The sequence below is a fragment of the Anopheles gambiae genome, chromosome 3 (genome assembly GCF_943734735.2).
Source record: "Anopheles gambiae chromosome 3, idAnoGambNW_F1_1, whole genome shotgun sequence".
NCBI lineage: Eukaryota > Metazoa > Arthropoda > Insecta > Diptera > Culicidae > Anopheles > Anopheles gambiae.
Genome location: NC_064602.1, coordinates 94,901,116 through 94,920,673, shown reverse-complemented (window position 1 = coordinate 94,920,673; position 19,558 = coordinate 94,901,116). Strand labels below are relative to the sequence as shown.

The 19,558-nt window shown below is 42.0% G+C and overlaps 2 protein-coding genes across 16 annotated transcripts in view; one reads left to right on the top strand and one right to left on the bottom strand.

Moving 5' to 3' along the window:
• LOC1280574 (insulin-like growth factor 2 mRNA-binding protein 1) overlaps window positions 1-15,033 on the top strand; it is a 70,671-nt gene extending 55,638 nt beyond the window's left edge. For all 15 annotated transcript variants that reach the window (XM_061662455.1, XM_061662456.1, XM_061662459.1 and 12 more), the window contains one exon: window positions 289-15,033. In XM_061662455.1, the coding sequence (XP_061518439.1) occupies window positions 289-489 (201 nt within the window). In that variant the 3' untranslated portion in view covers window positions 490-15,033. The remainder of the gene's footprint in view (window positions 1-288) is intronic.
• Window positions 15,034-16,418: 1,385 nt separating this feature from the next.
• On the bottom strand, window positions 16,419-18,202 carry LOC4577674 (PEST proteolytic signal-containing nuclear protein). Its single transcript, XM_061662484.1, has 3 exons — window positions 17,867-18,202; window positions 17,472-17,795; window positions 16,419-17,284 (listed from the first exon to the last, which is right to left on the bottom strand). The coding sequence occupies exons 1-3, from the start codon at window positions 17,895-17,897 to the stop codon at window positions 16,908-16,910; spliced, it is 732 nt and encodes a 243-aa protein (XP_061518468.1). The 5' UTR covers window positions 17,898-18,202; the 3' UTR covers window positions 16,419-16,907.
• Between the last annotated feature and the right edge of the window lie 1,356 nt (window positions 18,203-19,558).

Below are 19,558 nucleotides of genomic sequence, written 5' to 3'. Positions count from 1 at the left end.
TGTAGACCAATGAATCTTTGGTATTGTCTTAAAATATAATCTGAAGATTCAAGAATTTGAAGTATGTTTATGACTCTTCGGATATTCCGATTCAAACTGGGATCTTCCTTCCAACACCTTTCAAGAATATTAACTATTAAAATCCTGAATAGTGGAAAATCCCATGTTCCCATTCAAGACTCAAATTCGTTCTGAATTGCGATTCTCAATCAGACTTCACCAACACTGTTGTGAAAAAAATGGAAGTTAATCCTGTACTAATCCTTACTCTCGCCAACACGAACGCAGTCGGCACAGCGGCGTATTCGTACGATGATGCTGGCCACGAACCCACCGCCGGTCACCAAGCGACAGACGTCGCAGAAGGCGAAGGACCAGACGACGGGAGGAGCAACGACGCCCGCTGCCGGTGCAACTGCAGCCACTACCACTACAGCCGCCGTCACGACGACACCTCCCCAGCAACAGTCGTCCAGTACAAATGCGTAATCAAAATGTGGTCGTCCTGAGCCGCCAGAAGATGAAGGTCGAGAGTGAGCAGAGAAGCGTGGTAACGGTACCGACGGCAAGAGTAGCAATAGTAACACCACCACAACTACTACCATCATCATTATCATCATCCTTATCATCAGCCTCATATTTTGTACGATTATCCTCTACGGTCGGAAGGTGTGTAGAACGGGAAAAGAAGATAAAATTTGATGCGCGGAGTGACACAGCCGGTGTTTAGTGTCCCCTACGCCAAGAGAAGAAGAGAGAAAGAGAAAGTACCGATAAGAGGATGGGTCGCGCGGACCCCATAGAGGAAGGGATGAACAACCACACACCGTTAAGCCAAATACATCACCAATAGTAGAACTTGCAATAGCCCCAAATATCCCACCAGCAGACAGAGCAGACGGGAAACCCCATAGTTCATGTGGCGAGGCAGGAAGCGCGCTTAGGCAGTCTAAGATTGGTCTCGGAAGTACAAAAGCTTCCTGGCTGTATAGATTTTTCCTACGACCATCGCTTTGCTGCCCGTCACACCCTTGTTTTTTTCCATATATTAGCTTGTAAATGTTGTTATATTTACCTCTATTACTATTTTGCCCCAGTTCCTTTGTTCGCATACGCAGCATCCCCCTTATGCAATAGTTAAAGCGAGGTTTATGCGATCCTTCCCAAGGGAGGATCTTACCGTTAGCCTCTTTAAGCTGGAGGGGGAATTCTCTTTCCCCCCTCCGATCGATCAACTACTACTACTACTACTACAGCAAACCATAATCAAAATAGCCAACCAATCTAAGTCTTAGATTCCGCCCAGTAGCAACAACGCGTCAGAATATCAATCCAACCATTTCCTCAACAGGTACCGGAAGCGAGGGAGAGAGAGAGATAAGGAGAAAGAAGAAAATAGAAGTACGTTACACATTGCAAAATCGTTTGTGGTTGGGGAGTGAGACGATAGCAAAATCCCGCAAAACATCCCGTCATGATAAAATTCGTGACCATATACATCATCATATGGGAGAGACCGCGGACGATCGGTGGGTCGTTCCCGATCGTACGCTGGAGAAGAAAAGAAGATGAAAAAACAAATAGGAAACGAGTTCAACATTCAAGCAAAGCACTTTCAATGGTATGTACTAATTCATATGAAGAAATAGATTGTAAGAAGCATAGCCAGTACGAAAATCGTCTTGCGCGCGTACAGACGCAGCAATGCAGAAACATGCGGAAGCGGAAGGAGCGTTTCATCCTAAAAAAAACCCTTGTACGGGCAAACCGGGCAAGAAGAAGAGTGCTCTCTTTGCTTGCTCGGCTTGCCGTACTAAATTCGATTTAATGATACAACCCATACTCTAGAAATAGCAAACAAACGGCAAATGGTGTCATCCTCTACCAACCTACCAAGCTGGCGTGTTTGTTGTTTTGCGCGTACATAATCCAGCAGCGTGTTTTGAAAAGAGCAAAGTGGTGTGTTGCCCCCCAAAAGCAAAGCATGCAAAACGCAACGTTTAAAACATTCCTTCGAATTTTTCAACGAATGCAAAAACTACTGGCCAAAACAAAGAGAGAGAGAGAGAGAAATGGCGTCAAGGTACTAGATCGGTTGAGCGCGTTGATTGAATGGAGTTCCTGAAGCCGTACGTCCAGGGACAGCAGCTAAAGGAGAGGAAACTGTTAGCTGCCGTTTCTCCAAACATAAATCCACGCAAAATAGTACGCCAGTACGTAACGGGCTAGAGCCGGAAGCAACACAAAACGTAAAGCCAATGCCGTGTAAGGTACTTCGATTAAGCTTGTTGAAAAACGTGCGTTTTTTTTGCTAATTTATTCAGTTGATGATAGGAACTTGCGTTATATCGAGTGTGTGAGTGTGCGCCACACGCTATCCTGTAAAAACGCGCAAGAGAAAAGGGGTTTGCGCATAGAGTGCGCGAGTGTTGTGGATTTGTATAAGTTGATAAGTGTCGGACGCAGGGGGATATGTTTTTGGTCTTTTGTCTTAAACGATCGCGCAATGAGAGATTTAAAACTTTAGTATGTAAATGGTTTTTTTTTGTTCAATCTTAGAAGAGTTCGTTTTTAAGGCAAACGAAACTTGCGCGAAAGGATATATGTGTGAGTGTGTATGTGTGCGATGAATGCAAGTGTTTGTGTGAAAGAGGATTGGCGTCCTGACACCTGAGATGTTAGACCGGCCGTATGCGAGGAGTGACTGCGTTAGAAAACTAGTTGCAGTGCGCTTACGCGCGTGTGTGTGTGTGTATAGGGATGCAAACTAGCTAGAGGATGTAGTAGCGAGCGAGGTACAAAAGGCGACAAAACAGAGTATTAACCTGGGAGGCGAGAAAGATTTGTGCGCGCAAAGGCAGAATTTTTCGTTCGTACTGGGGGATACATGATGATCCACCCCGTGGTTGTTGTTTTTACAAAGTTCCTGCTGTGGGCGGACTTCTTTTTACGCATAGAAAAACAGCCGCGATCAGCCATGCCACTGCCGCCATGCCAATCCTCCGGTAAGGAGGGGAATCTGGATGGATGATCTGCTCGACTCAACTGCGTTGGTTGCATTTTTGGCATCGCAGTTTTTACTTGATTACTGCATTCGCTTCGCCCACTGCTTCAGCGGAGGGAAGGACAAACCGTGCGGGACGGACGGACACCGTTGCCGCAGCTGCATCGAATATGCTAAGCGCCGCTGCCCTTCCCCTTTTCGAGCCGGGACGGGTTGACCAAAGACTATCGGATAAAAAACGATGATGATGTGAGTGTTGTTTTGCTGAATACCAATGAGACAGATGGGCAACGGGTGGTTCCGTTTTTGGGGATGGCAGACCGGACGAACAACGCTGCCCTGTCGGAACAACTTCAACCAGCCAGGAGTGTAACTCCCTCCCGGAAGCAAGTTGTCACAGCGATGTCTACCCCCAATACCCTAACCCTCAATTTCTAACTATCTATGGTGAAGCAGGCAAGCTTGCAGCGATCAAGTAGACACTGCAAGCAACCAAGACAGATGCTGGCTCTTTTAAAGTTGCCATCAGAGTGGAAAAGACGAGCTATTAAAGAGAGAGATATAAAGAGGTGCGCCCTGGAGGAGACAAACCGCAAGATAAATCGTAGAAGATAGCTAGGATGATGTGGCGATGAGGCCTCCCTTTTTTGATTTTAGAAGCGCATAAGATGAACCAAGGTTCTGCGAGGCGTGTGGCGCGTGTGTGGCGCCTCTGGAGCGTCCCGACAGACACACGCCCTTGCCCGAGAACGAATCTGCCCCTGTAGAGAGAAGCAACGGATTGTAAACCGGGCATGCCTTATTAACTATTTATTACGAAAACACGTTAAGCGATGAGGATAAGTGCTTGTATGTGTGCGTGAGTGAGCAAATGTGTGCTTGGGATGTAAGTGTATATGTGTGTGTGTGTATAGAGGAACGTCGGAAAACAGGGGAGGAAAAACGCGACGATACGAAGCTGCGCGCGGCCACATTGAAACCAGCCAAATCCATCCATTCTCTTGGCGCGTCACGTTGCGTGCCGACCACTGCCGCAAACTTCTCTTGGTTTCCAAACTCCTTTCATATCAGAACCATGAGCAGGAAGCGAGAAACCCGGGGACAGAGAGAGAGAGAGAGAAAGAAAAAGGAGAAAAAAACTACAAACCCATTACCTCAGGCAGAAAGTGCATTACACTTGGGGTGGAACATTCTTCCCCACCCTAGGGGGAGAAACCGTTTGCGCACGTGCTGATATCCCTTGCGCGCGATACAAGGAAAAGCAACGAATTTGACCTCTCTTACCTCAAGCGAGAAGAAGGCGCCGCCTTTTGCCGCGTTACAAAATATAGGCCACCGAGCATTTATTGCCGAGCGCGCCCGACGCCCGCCTGTTACTGGCGATCGTGTGTGGTGTAGTTTAAATTTGCTACCGGAACCTCCACCCCGGGGTTCGCCCCGGGGATTGTGGGCGAAATTCAATTTGCAACTTGTTCCCGATTTTTTTTTTTAATCCTCCCCACCCCCCCCGCCCCCTTATTAAATGTAGAATGTTATCGTAATGTGCTAAAAGTTAAAGAATGTTCTTTCTATTTTTTCGTAACACGTGTTTTGCGGGAAGAGGTTATGATGCCTCCCGCAAGCAGCCACGCACGTGTTGGTTCTGTTTGACTATTGTACACTACTATTGTAAGCGCTAGTAGCCAGGAGAGAGAGGGTGCCGCCCGTCATCCTCGTCGTTTTGCTTAACTTATTGTTGAACGCGGAGTTGTAATAGTGTGCGCATTAGAGGCGTAAACTTGTTGACATTGTTGTGCCCCTTACTAAACATCCCTTAGTAGCCTTATTTTATGCCTGTTGACTCCTCCGTTTTTTACTTCTCACAATCTTTGAATTAATGGCTGTTTATTTCCTTGCCCGTACCTCATCCTCCATTCGCTCGTGCTGCCGTCGCTGCTGTGAATGTTTGTTTGTTTGAGTAGGTGTCTACGGGGCATTTGTTAACCCCGTGTAAGCGAAGTACCTCAGATCACACGGCACGGAAGAGTGGGCAGGAGTTGGTTGGATGTGGAAAGGTAAGCAGAAGATATATAATCAAAATAGTTTTGTTTCCTTGAAGAACTTTTTTTGTAGCTCTGAAGATGTTTTGTTTGTTTGTTTTTTTAACATAATATGCATAGTCTTTCTAATTATATTTACACATCCATACGTACATATTCATCACCTTACTGAACCCCCACAAGCACTACTACTACTACTACCGAATCTTCCAACAATAGTTTAAACCGTCGCTAACGGGCGAAACGCAAACAGGAGAAAACCGATAAATCACGGGCTAACTAGGTTTATAACTTCTTCTTTTTTTTGTAACAAAACCATACAAAGTTTTCAATTCAACTAATACATGGTGCATCGCCGGGAAGTTTAAAGAATAACGCATTATGCTTATAATTTGTAACATATCTTGTAATTCGGGAAAATATCGTTTTAGAGCATTCATTTCGTTTTTGTAGTATCTTTTAGTGATAGTGAAATGAAATCGGGTTAGACGTGGGCACTTGGCACATATGCTCGACATTGGAGGTAAATTATCACGCACGCTTCATGCGTGTACCACACAAGTTTTGGCTACTCGTTTTGGTGGAACACAACATTTGAATTTCGGAATCTATCGTGGCGGTATTTAAACGGCCCACGGAAGAGACAAAAATGAAACATATATACACACATACTCATGGCGCGGTTGGCGCAGGTGGAAAAATTCTAAAGGCAAACCCAAACTGTAAAATCAAACCTCGAATGAAGCTCACAATTTCAGAGGGGCAGAGTTAGAAAAGTGTCGCTAATGTAGGAAGTTATCTTGTACACATGAACATCGCTTGCGTATCAGCAAAAGCTGTCCTAATATAGTTCCGATAAATGTGAAGAAATAGATATAGAAAAGGACAGTGCTATACACATGGTGTTCGCTACCACTCAACACTTGGCACCCAGCATACATACATCGGAGCGGCAAAAACCATATTCCAAATCAACTGAAAATCTTGCACTACAAACACAAATACGCGATTCAATTTAGGCAAAATGGGATGAAAACCAGCAGCAAAATATCCTCCTTACTTATCTAATCTAAAACTCGTGTGCTTGTAATAGGGCTTTCGCAACAAGCAAGGTAGCAGAAAGCGCAAGGAAACCCATAAAAGAACGCATTTCCTACGGAGAAGAAACAACACGAAAACACGCAAGAACTAAGTACTAAACACAAAAAGAAGAGAGAAAGAAAAATACACATAAATTGATGCAAGTACTACTACCGTTGGACTGAAAGAGAGAGCAGGACACGCGCCGTGTGAGTAAAAGAAAACCAAAAGAGTGAAACAAACAACTAAAAAAAAACTGAAACGTGTGACGTTTGTGCGTTTTTTGTCTACTATTTATAATGGTGCGCGTGTACAACGGGCGCTCGAGTTCTTTGGTGCATAGGTGAATAGGTGGACATTTTGTTGGACAACGGAACGAAGTAGGCGGCGCCATGTTGCGCCATGGGTGGTGAAATCAGAATTGTATGTTGCGAAGCGCCAGCACATCGTTGTACACGGGAGGACCCGAGATCGTAGCAAGTATAAATATTCGTAGAAGCAGCGAAAGAAGTTGGCAAGAGATAAGAAGAAGGTACGCAAGAGGACAAACAGTAAACAAGAGAGACAAAGTGACTAAAATCAATTGTTAGATTTTTTTATTATATATATTATATTGAAAATATATTATATATACACATATTTGAGGAAGGAGAAAACAAGACAAAACGCAGGAGAAAAAAATAATGATGAAATGAAGATACGGATCTTATGGAGTAAACAGAAAAAAAGTAAGATGGAGGCCATCGTTTAGCTTGGACAAAGCATTAAGTATATTAAGAAGTGGAGCAGGACAAAGTGCGACATTCGTGAGGAAGAGTGAGAGTGTGAGAGTGAGAGAGAGACAGATGACATCGGTTCGCTTTATTAAGTATTGATTCATTTCGGAGACGAAGGTACAATCGAGAAGAAAACAAAACAAACAAAATCGTACAGTGTGTGTTGTTCCCTTTTCGCCCATCAGCAAGGGCGTGGTGTTTTGAACTTGTGCGTGTTGCGCGGAGAAGAAACGAGAGTAGAAAGAGTGAAGCAAAACAGGCAGATGATATTTAGCTAACAACTTTAATATTTATTGAAAATACTAGAGGCTATAATATCGTTGAATATTGGTAAAGAAGAGCGGAACGGAACCCAAGGCAACACAAAGGGTATGGCGGACTTGAAGAAGATCGAGGCGTGAACTTGAACAGAGAACTGAGCTAGGAAGGAAAGTGTTTCGTTGCAAGTGCATGTGTGCTCGCTGTGTGAAGAAGAAGCGTTGACAGAATGTTGCTCGCCCAACCACTCACCGCACAGGCGAGTTGTTTGGAAATAGTGTAAAAGCTGGAATCTTTAGCTGGAGACAGCAAACAACAAAGAGAAAACATCGCTCCCATTTGTTTGTTTGTTGTCCAACGGAACAGCTCTGCGGAACCAGTTGATGAACGCGTGTGTTGGTGATGTAAAAATTATTTTATCTTTAAACTTATCGAACACCGAGTGCCACTTAGTAGTTGGTAGTGAACGAATTTCGCCCGCGAGATGGCGCTGCGTTATATTAATGCATCACCACTCAATGCGACTCAAAGCGACTCAAAGCGGTACAAATCGCCGAACAACGTACTGGAGAGCATGAGAGAGATAGAGAGATAGAGAGGTAGAGAGAGAGAGAGCGAAGAGAGCGAAAGTGAACACACTAAAATAATCAAACTCTCTGCAAAATGCTCCGCTCTGCAGTGAAGAGCAAATGTACACGTGTAAGTTTAGAGTGTACTTGGGTTGTAACGAAAAGTGCGCAAAGTGTGTTGTTTTAGTATTTTCAAGTGTTGTGATATGACGAGGCATTTAGCTTTCGAAGGTGTGTTTTGTTTTTTTGTTGGGTTAAATTTAATGTTGTTCGGAATTCAGTCTTGTTTTCGGTGATGTTTGTTTTATTTTTGCGGTACACGATGAAAAGTCTTCCCAATACGGGGGAAGTAAGATAAAAAAAAAAACATTCTTCTTGGCCAGTGTAAAAAACAACGTAACCTTTTTAGCACACTCACACACACTGTTAATTAACTTTTCAATCTTTACCAAGGACGCTGTTAAAAACAGTCCTCAATTCTTTTTGTTTTCAATGGTTCGGATGTAAACCGATTAATTTATCTGGAAGTCACAACCATGAACACTTTTTTAACCATGCCCAAATCACACACACACAAATGCCAACACAATCGATCAAAACAGACAATTTCACCAACGCCTGTCTCGTACACACGCCTATAGAGAATATATTTTTTAAACACACAGTTCTGGTGTGCCACAGATTCATGCTCCCTGGAATTTGGTACAAAAACAACCCGCAACAGTACAAAAATGATGTTTGTTTTTTTTCGTGCGAATTTAATAATTCCACGCCACTCGCCGTTACTGGCAAGACGACAAGATGATGGAATCCGTTTGGATTACCCTTTTTTTTACATTGCAACAATCACTTGCAGAGAGGATGAAGAAGGATCCACTGCGCAAACCCGCTGCCCGGAAAAGTTCACCACGCACAGCAGACAGCAGAAACACGCATGCGAAATGTACAAACACTTGATGGAACCGCTGTAAAGTGTTGTTATTTTTCACTTTCCTTTAACGCTCCGCGTCAAAAGAATCGAACTCAACTTCGACCCAGCTGAACAATACTGCAACAATGGAAGGCAAAGCAAAACTAAACACTGGAAGAATACAAGTCCGAATGAATAGCGTCCACACTACACTCCGCTTGATGGAAAAGAAACATAGAAGCAAGATTATGGTCACTCCTGAACAATGTGCAAGAATAATGGCAAAACTCTCCCAACACACACACACAAACACACAAAGGTAATAGAGCGAATTGTGCGCCTATAAGCCAGAGCAAGAACCGCGAACATGAACGCACGCAAACCGAGAAGGAAACAAAACAAAAATTGGAAGCAGAAAAAACGATACAAATGCTTTTAGAGAAAGCTAACAGAGGAAAGTGACACCCTGAACAAACATGGCCGAAAGAGAAATTGGATAAATCTAAAGCCCTCGAAACAAGCTTGTATCACTGCCAGATATAAAAGAGAAGACAAAACAACACAAAACAAGATGAAAAATGAAATGCAAAACGAAACTACTATCATAAGCGAATTCACAAAACAAAACAAAATAATATAGAAGATTTGGAGTAGAAGAAAACATAGATGAGCAAAAGAGAAACACTAAATAACTAAATATGGATAACCACACACCAGCCTGAGACAAGGTGATCGGACAAAAAAAGATGATGAAAACAAAGCATGAAACTAAATCTTTATTGGCAATTAACGTAAGCTATTAGTTGAGATACACTCGCGTACACACACAACCAATGATGATGATGATTAGTCTCACCCCGAAAAACTGGCAAAAAAAAAAACATACGGTACCATTACCCATAACACGGTGTTAGTTGATGTATTATGGAAACAGAAAGTGAAACGGAAATTTTGGCTAAATTTGTGTGAGTGTATGTGTGTTACAGTACATAAAATTAACAGAAAAGCGATCAAAAAGCAAACAAAAAAAGAAAAAGTTAAAAATTAAACACAAACTAATGATTTAATTTCGAAACCCCTTTTCGAATCGTTCTATTGTAATACTGCTGCTGAATACATTTGAATTGACGTGAAATCATATAGTGAAAGTATAAAACAAGCACGCAAAATGAATAGAAGACAAACAAAAGAAACAAACAATCAATGCATAATCCCAAGGGCGCAGTCCTGCACATTTGCTGCACAGACGATTGGTAGTTTTTAATGCTTTTTTTATCATTTAATCTATCATTACCGTGTCGTCACCCTTTGGTGGGTATTAAAATTAATGCAATACAAATAGATCTTAACACTTTTAAGCTAACAACACACCGCATCCACCCAAACCTTTCTCTCACAAACACCCTCCCTAATTGGCGTAGAGTATATGGTAGCAAACGGAGCACATACTTTGAACGAACTTTTTAATAAATGTCATACCCATACACTCATAGACCGTAGAAGAAGAAGAAGAGGAAGATAAAGATCACCTTGTCCCAGCAAACGGGCAGCAATCGCTGATCAATATGACGCAAAAATTCAACACGAGAAAAAGTAAACAAAAAAACATGAAAAGCATCTTGGAAATAGTGAAGCAAAAAAGCAAATTCAGGTTTGAAATGAATGAAATGAAACATTTCGCAAAACACTGTTTATACCTCATGGTTTGAAGATAGAATATAATAGCCAAGCAAATCGTACACTATCTAAGCGACACATAAACAGAGAGATAATAAAGCAAAGGGAGGAATACAAAGATACAAAAACAATATATGTGTACGCAAGATGCACACTGCAAAGGGCAAGACACACAAACACGACACAACAGAATGATGGTGCACCAGTAACCAATCAAAGCGTGTAAACGATGGCCAACTATCTACCTACACCCGCGTGTGTACTAACCAATGGCAGAAAGGCAAACACTAATTCCTCCAAAATATATAGTAATAATAAGCATACTTCACATTTAAACACAAAAGGGAAACAAAAAACACATCCGCAACATACAACTTGAAATTTGATGTTTGAAAAGCTGCCCACACAACTTATAGAAAAATGAAGAAAAAAAAAATGTCTAACAAATCCCAATATTACTGCTAAGATCAGTATGCAAAATTTCAAAAAACATTAAATGAAACCTCATCCCTTCTGAAACCAAAACCGAAACAAATATCCATTTAAAAGTAGAAGACGCGGAGAGAGTTTTCTTAGTTTGATGTTTCGCACACGGGTGGGTTTATCAACAACAATGGTTCACTATATTCCAATGGGTCGTTGTGTTTGTTTTCGCTGTAGAATCTTGTAGAACTATTGCAATTGTTGTGTTTTTCCCCAACGGGCAAACAGGCAACGCTTATGTTAGTGTCTCCCCTGCCTAAAGTGCACACAACACATGAGGAAAGTAAACTTTCAAAAAGCATAAAAACATACAATTATATCCCGCTACAATGTCTTAAACCGGAGGCACCAAATTGGATGAGTGTAGCGTGTAAAGAAAAGAAAAAAACATATATTTGGTTACTTCATACCTTGGGAAACAAAACAAACAAAAAAAAACATAAGCAAACAAGAAGAAGAAGATAAAAACAATTCAACACAAGCGTTTAAAATTAATTTCTCATTATAATTTTAGAGTAATAAAAACAAAAGCTAAGAATGTGTGAAACAAGACAGCAAACACAAAACAAAAAAAAGAAAACAAGCACAACATAAAGCGCGCTTACAAAAAAAAAAGTTTGAAGAAAAATTCTGCTTTATTGTACTACCAGGGATAAAAAAAAAAACAAAATGCTACTTTTCGCTTAATTAATTGCTTACTATGAAGATCGAACTACTTGTACTACTACTATGGAATACTGCATGTGTTTTGTATTCAACATTACTTTAATTTTTCGTACAGCCGCCGAATTGAGAGCCAGAAAGGTTGTTTTGAGCAAAAGAAAGAGCAAAACAAAACAATACAGAAGAGAGAAAATAACACGAAAAATTAGAGCTAATAATTGCTAACAGAATAAGCAACCAAAAGAAGGGTCTTGATTTTCGCAACCATTATACGCAAAGCATGAAATAGAACGCCACATCAGGCTGCTAAAGAAGAAAACGAGACGAAACAACTACATTTGTGTATTTCAAAAAAAAAAGCACACAACTAACGCCTCTCCTCCTTTTGTACCGTTTTCTAAGCGAGTTTGTGTGCTGCAGCACGGAGAAAACATACATTGTTTTTGGTTTAATGTTTCGAAATTATTATGTTAACACACTATGGTTTGCTTGCGTTATCGTTTTTTTAGGGATCCCTGTAGATCGTTTCAGTGTCAGCTTTTCTTTTTCGAAGGACAAAAGTGTTAAAAAGGGAGAGCATAGAGAACAGGCACATACAGATGAAAGGGGTAAGACAACCTGTACCAACCAACCTCTAGTGCTACGCAGCTACAGGAGAATGGGAAGAAATAGACGTAATCGCGAAACAAAACAACAACAATCCATTACCACCACCATTCAGCCGAAAACGGGCAAGGAAATGCATTTTTGTGTTGTTAAAGACGGAATAATTTAAAATAAGCTAGCTAGCTAGTTGCGTTCCCAGCTCCTCCTGTAAGTGTAAAACCCCTTTTCAGTTAGTGTGTAAGCGATTTTAGCGATTTAAAAGAAAATGAAAAAAACAATAGAAAATAGAATGCGCCAGTAGAGGGGGGAAAACCACAAAACATCTCTTTACAGTACAACACACAAACACACAGATGAACACAAACAAGCTAGCACAGCCACCATCGGCTTTGTTTTTACATGCAAAAATGGAGACTGAACTACACCTAAATCGAAATTGATGGTGGTAGTGGTGCTAGTATGCGTACGTGTACGTGTATTTGTGTGTGTGGTTACTTGTTGTGTGCGCTGAATATCATTTGAAATGCATAAAAATAGTGGAAAGATGTAGCGAGAGAAAGATAGAGAGAGAAATAGGCAGGTTAACCCGTTCGACCGATGATTATTCCCAATTATTCTTGTTACTACTACGATTACTACTACTTCTACTACTACTACTACTTATTGTACTAATGTCACCACGCAAACACCGCAAGTTGCTAGGTTTTTGAGAGGCAGTGGAGAAGAGCGAGGGCTTTGCTCGCGAGGGAGAAACAAGAGGAGAAACAGTTCGTTATCTTCCGCGTATCATCATCCTTTTCCTGCTACTTAAGGACGGTTTATCACGTTTTGCACATTGCCCCCCCCCCCCTGGTTCTCATGCTCTTGTTTTGTGTCTGTGTGTTAAGTTTGATTTTTCTCCAATTTACCTAATGTTGCTTTAAATACTTTGACAGAGTTGCACAACACAAAAAGTGAAAGTTTTGATTTTTTTTTTAATTTTTTGAAACACAGAAGTCAATGAAAAACAGTTAAAATAGACAAAAGAAAATTAGTAACAGTTTCCAACATGCCTCAAGATCGTATAACAATCACAACACAAACACAGTAACAAATGGGAAAATGGGAAACAAACAGAAGAATACCCCCCCAGTGTGTAAAGTAGATGAAACCGAATGGACACTGCAAAACGTTCGAACTTGTTTTTGGTCCCCGTAAGATTATTTTTCTTTTGTACTTCTTTTTTTTTTTGTTGTTTTTTGTCAAATCTCATCTTTTGCATAACCGTCGCCGTTCGTCGCGCGTGGTCGTCGTCGTCGTCGTCGCCGTCGTTCCCGAACCCTCCCCTGGGGCGAAAAAGGATAATGAGTGGATGTGTTTTAGGATATAATGCAAATAATTGACATGCCTGTGTGATAATAGTTTATATTCCTGTCATTATCTGTATTTATATTCTTCCCCTCCCCCCTCCCCCACCCCTCCCACCAGCAAAGAAGGGCAGTAGGAATTGGGGCAAAGAGCGAGAGAGAGAGAGAGCGAGAGAGCGAGAAAGGAAAAGGATGCGGTTAGTTTGTTTGGAGTTGGTTTGTTTTTTGGTTGGGGGAAAAGGAGCAAGGAAAGCATGTGTGGGAAAGGAACGAAGATCAAAGAAATGGAACCGGAAGCGAGCATAAAGATGTTTGGGAATAGGATCGCGAAGGGAGACAACTGGAATAGGGAGAGGATAAAAATAGTTTTTTTTTTGTTTTTTTTTAATTATTACTGTAAAAAAAGGTAGGGCAACAAATGGAACCAACTATAAGAAGAAAAGATAATGGGAAAGAGAGAGAGAAAGAGAGAGAGAGAGAGAGAGAGAGAGAGAGAGAGAAAAGTAAGAGAGAAATGGCGTGGTGAGGGTTAGGGCAACATGAAACCAATATATATATATATAGAGACTCCCATATATATATATATATATATATAAAGGATAAAGATTTATATATACACCTAGGTTGTAGGATTGGTGAAACACTGAAACAAGAATGCTTATTTCTCTCGTACGATTCTTTAAAATTATTCTAATTGCTAAAGCGAAACTACATTATCATTAGTTGTAGCCTATTATTACTATGTTTATTATTATTTTTTTAATCGTAATCATCATGACTATAATTACTATACTTATAATCATAGTTTCCTATTTTTTCGTTGTTTTCACCGGACAGACACATACAAAGCTCACACCGTGCAACAAAAAAAAACCCATGCAAAAGGCTTGAGAAAAGGAAAACAAACATAAAAAAACATGAAGGCAATAATTAAATATTATACACATTTAAATCACATAAACACACCTATATAAATCTATCGATAGAACTTTATAATTTTCGCATTTCTCATAGTGGTGGTACGGAGCATAACAATACACAAATACACATACAAAAAAATGGATAAAAAAGAATAATAAATAAAAATGGTAAAAAGCTACATTTATGTTTATCCTACATAGGCTGGTCTCAGTTGTATGGCTGGTCTTAGTGCATGAAATAATAAAAAAAGAATAAGAAAAAACATGTTTGAACGTAAATTTAACAAATCATACAAATCACGGAAAACACACAGATGTTTTGTGAGAAGTAAATTTGATTTCTATTATAAAAAACATACACTAAATGCAGTAAAAAAACATAGGGTAGAAATGAAAATTGCGTATTCAGTTATAGTACTTTTATTTCATCACTCACCACGCGTAAAAAAAAAGAGAAAAAAACACATTCGCGAGACAACTTCCAAACCAAACTTATTTGGATGAAAATAGAAACAAACAAAAAACATACGCATTAGAACAGTACGGCTTGCTATTTGACAAAACAATTTAACGGCACTCGTTTTACAACTATATCATAAACTGTAACAACAGCAACAAAAAACAGAAAGGCATAGAAAATGCTAAAGCTTTACATAATCTTTACAGTAGCCAATCTAAAACACAAAACAGTTAAAGCAAAAGTTTCAAATGGGAAAAGAAAACAAAAATCAATAACAATCAAAATAGTAATACAGTACAGAGCAAACTCCCATCAAACACGTCAGAAGTAAATAAAGATTTGAAAACATACTTATAACTCAACACAAACCAATGCGAATACAGAGAAAATAGATAAACAGTGCAGGAGAATGTTTGTGTGCGGTCTCACAGAAGATTTGAAAAAAAAAACTACCCTCTCTCCCACCCCAAAACCAGATATCCGAGTTCGGTGAAAATAAACACTTGTAAAATCAGCTTAAGGCATTGAAGTTTGAACAAGATTTTAGCGCCGGAGAGGAACCGCCGTCGAAGAGAGAAAGAGAGAGAGAGAGCGAAACCGTGAAGCGAGAAAAGTAAACCGAATGGCGCGCAATCAGTTGCAGGGGGAGGGAAGACGAAAAAGAAGAAGGAGAAGCGTGCACGCATATTGAAGGGCGAGAAGAGTGGAAATGAAAAAAAATCTACCTCACTACCTCTATTTAAAGTAAAAGTAAAAGTAAACGAAGAATGAGTATAAGAAAAGAAAATAATTTAACAAACACAACAAAAAAAAGAGTAAAACATGAATCAAATAAGTAAAAACACAAACAACAATTTGTTCACCCATCCGGTGTAAAGAAATAAAGAGATAGAGAGAGAGAGAGCGAGAGAAGTAAAGGAAAGGAAAACATAATAAACTCCAAAAGAACATGCTTACCAAATTGAGAAAGCTGCACGCAAAAACCAACCGCGTGGAAGAAAGATTCTAAAACACTTTCATTAAGATCAGTAGAGAAACAAGAGAGAGAAAAAAGCACAATGATACAGCAAAATGGAGAAAAGAACAACACCTACAGAAAGGAGAGCGAAAGAGAGAGAGAGAGAAAGAAAAAAAACATCCAATCATACGGAAAAGGAAAAAGTTGTCATCTAAACAGGGATGTGGAAAAGGCAAAAAGACAACTTTGCTAACAGAAAGTGAACAGGAAGGAAAAATAAGTGAAAAAACGCAACAACAAACAAAAGCAGATTGCGCAATTAGAAACACAATAGAAAAGATAGAGAAAGAGACAGAGAATATGGAAAAATAAGTAAAGCAAAAAAGTGGAAAAAAGTGGAACAAGAAACAACATGCAAACAAACAAACAAACACACACACTAAACTATATAAATACATGCCGAATGATGATGGATGATTTTTTTTAATTTTTCTGAATAAATTTAATTTTTTCAAAAAAAAAATCGCCTGTGTCCGTGTGCCGTTTTGTGAGCAGCTAGGCGTGTGTGTAGTTGTGCGTAGTCGCGCAGTATGAGAAAATCAATCGCAGTATGCCGTTGCTTTCGGATCGTTCCAGATGGCAGAAGAAGAGTGCATCAACACAGCATCATTAGTTGGACGAAACTGGCTAGAAAAGGAAAGTTTTTATTCATCTTTGCTTGATTGCTATCGTGTGAGAACGGGCTGTGCAGTGAGCGAAGGTAATTAGTAACTTGAAAGAGGTTTCGTTTTATTCTAAAACTCGGTTGGCAATGCGCGCACGGCAAGCGGCGGCAAGGGAAGCGAAGGGTGAGTAGTAGCACTGTGCTGATTGCCCACCCCCCCCCCCCCCCCTTCACATCCCTGTGCAGCCCTTCCCTCTGCAGCACTTTCGGGAGCAAACAAATAGCAAAAAACCATTTCACTACGCTAATGCAACGTTTCACCGGGCGGGCGCTTCCTGGCTCCTTCCGCACTGCCGGTGTTGGGATAAATAGAGCGACACTTAAAGCTAATCCTTCTCAACCCTGCCCTCTTTCTCCTGTCTTTCTACCCTTTTGTCCTCACTTCACTGTTCACGCCGGTTGCTAGATCTAGAACGCCTGACTTCACCGAGGCCTCAGCGGTTGCTGAGGCTGCTGCCGATCTTCTTCTCGAACATCTTCTTCGAATCACAGAAGCCGTGCTTCGTCTTGCCGAACGAGTTCGGGCCGGACGAGGTGGGCGTATCGCGCCCAATGTTGCGCATCCGCATCCGGCACTCGGCCGGCATCTCTTCCGGCTCGCTGTCGTCGCTATCGTCCGCCAGCCGGAACGCGTTCGCGACCGGTTTCATCAGCCGGGGCGGTTCCTTGCTTGCCGGCGCTGCCAGCTTCATCTGTATGCCGGCCACCGGTGGCTTTGCCGGTTTCGCACCTGCCGCCGCCCCGGTGGACGTTCGACTGGTCGCACCACCGCCGCCACTTCCGCTGCCTCCAGTTCGCTTTCCCACTGTGCCTTAAAAACGAAAATGAGGTGGGCGTCCCTCGGAACAATTAGCCGGCGCGCGTTTAAATGTGCGTGTGTTGAGGGGAGAAGGTAAGCGCATGCGATATTTCCACGGAGTGTGGGGGTGGGATGGTAGTTCAGGACGGGGAGGGAACGGGATAGCGGTGTTTGGAAAGGCGGAGGGAAAAGATCTCACCACCCGGACCGGTTCCGGTGCCGTTCGGGCCGGCGCGGCCGCGGCTATCGAGCGCTTCCTGCCTTCGGCGCCGTTCCTCCTCGTCCTGCCGGTACTGCCGGTGCTGCTGCTGCTGCTGGTTTCTTTCCTCGTACCGGTCGTCCCGGTACGATGCGGAAGCGGATGACCCGTGGTGGCGGGCGTTATGCGAGGCTGGTGAGCGGGACCGGGACCTTGACCGTGACCGGGACTCGGACGAGTCCGAGCGGGATTTGCTGCGACTCAGCCGGGGCCGATGGTTCGAACCGTGCCGTGTCTCATTCCGCTGCCGTTGATCGTATTGTCCTGGGGAGAGGAGGGGGGAGCGGATGTTAGTGACCTTTTCCCGGATGCCATTACCCAAGAGCTCCTCGTACCTTCGTCACTTCTCCGATCCCAACGACTCATGTTTGCTGTGTGGGTGTGTTTGTTTTGGTTTTCCCCTCTCGTGCCTTGATTCCTCTGTGTACAATCAATCCTCCAAACCCTTGCCAAAGAGATAACCAGCAGTCGTCCGTCCGTCGCACGTTTTACATCACACGCTTTACGCTTACGCACACATGTTACATACGCACACACTAGCGATGGGTGGGCCTGTATTATTATTATTTAAGGACTTTGCAAAAAGAGACTCTTCTTCTTGCACAAAACGAAGGCGCTAAACAAAACAACTCTTCTCCGGCAGTCCTTTTTTGACATTCGCAAATGCGGCGCTGAAGCCGCGTTTACAAGGTGCGGAGAGAAGATGTTTGTTTAAACTGTTCGAAGGCGGGCGAAAGCGATCTAAATGATTTTGAAACCCCATAAAAGTTCTGTTTATTCTGCAGAACCCATTGGTAACGGTAATCGCTCATGCGGGCATGAGTGAGTTTTCTGAAAATGTATGGAATTTGACACCCAGTACGGGTGACCGTATGGAAACGCATGCGTCAGATTCAAACAATTTTGATTTTTCCGCACGCACGCCCGCAGGAGCGATTACCGCTACCTCACCGTTCCTGGCACTGATCATGAACCAATTCTGTTTTTAGAACTTATACAGATCCTGTAACTGGTTTTAAATCCATAACCTTCTCGGAACTGATCCTGCATCAAGATGCTATACTGCGCTTTGAAGCGGCCAATGTTCGAATACGCTTCGATAGTTTGTTGGCCTTTAGCTGCTCGCCCCTTGGCCCGTTTAAAGTTGATTCAGTGCAGGTTCACGCGGTTCGCTTGGGCTCCTGGAGTGTCCAACTGGATTATAAGGGGCGCTGTCTGGGGGCCTGGAGACTTTGAAGCAATGCAACGCTCAGAGGCTATTTTTTGTGGGACTTTTTGACAATAGAATCGACATTCCGGCGCTTCTTTCTAGGCTCAGCATGTATGTCCCACCGCGATCACTCCGAGCTAGATCGCTACTCGACGTGGAGGAACGCCGCATTCACTTTGGCTCCTCTGATCCGTCATTAACACGCGCTGCTTTGTTAAATTGTATTGGTGCCGTGCGACCTTCTACGTGTTAATTATTTTACCTCAAGACTAAACGTGACAAATCGATGACTGAAACGTGACTTTAATGAAATGAATGTAAGCGAATCAGCTTCAAGGGGGTCACTCGAGGTCCGTTCAATTTTAATAAATAAAATACAAATAACAAATTATTCCAATTGATAAGTTTTACGACGATATGTTCCAGTCCAGGAACAGATATAGTACCCCACTCCGTCATAAGTTAATACACTAATATCGGTATGCTGTTTGCAAAATTCAGCACATAAATACATCAACGAAACCAATGCGCACCAATAAACCTTGGAAGAATTCGTTTTAAAGATTTTTTAAATTTTAATTCGACTTTCTCAATATCGCGCGATCTAATGATACGTGGAGACATGCACTAAGCTCTAAATGTCGACTGGGAACGCAAGGTGTTTATATGCATCACCGAGACGTTTGCCGATCGTTGTCATCGTGGCGACCAAAATCGTCGTGCACTGTCGTGCATAGGAATCACGGCAGGAATCCCGATCCTTGTTGTTTTGATGGGATATCGAAGTCCGTGGGGTTACATGATGGCTTGATAGACA

Coding starts and splice junctions, on each gene's coding strand:
- LOC4577674 (XM_061662484.1), bottom strand. CDS start 17,897: ATGAGTCGTTGGGATCGGAGAAGTGACGAAG. Junction 17,796..17,866: donor GGATCGGAGAAGTGACGAAG/GTACGAGGAGCT, acceptor TCCTCTCCCCAG/GACAATACGATCAACGGCAG. Junction 17,285..17,471: donor CACCGGAACCGGTCCGGGTG/GTGAGATCTTTT, acceptor TTCGTTTTTAAG/GCACAGTGGGAAAGCGAACT.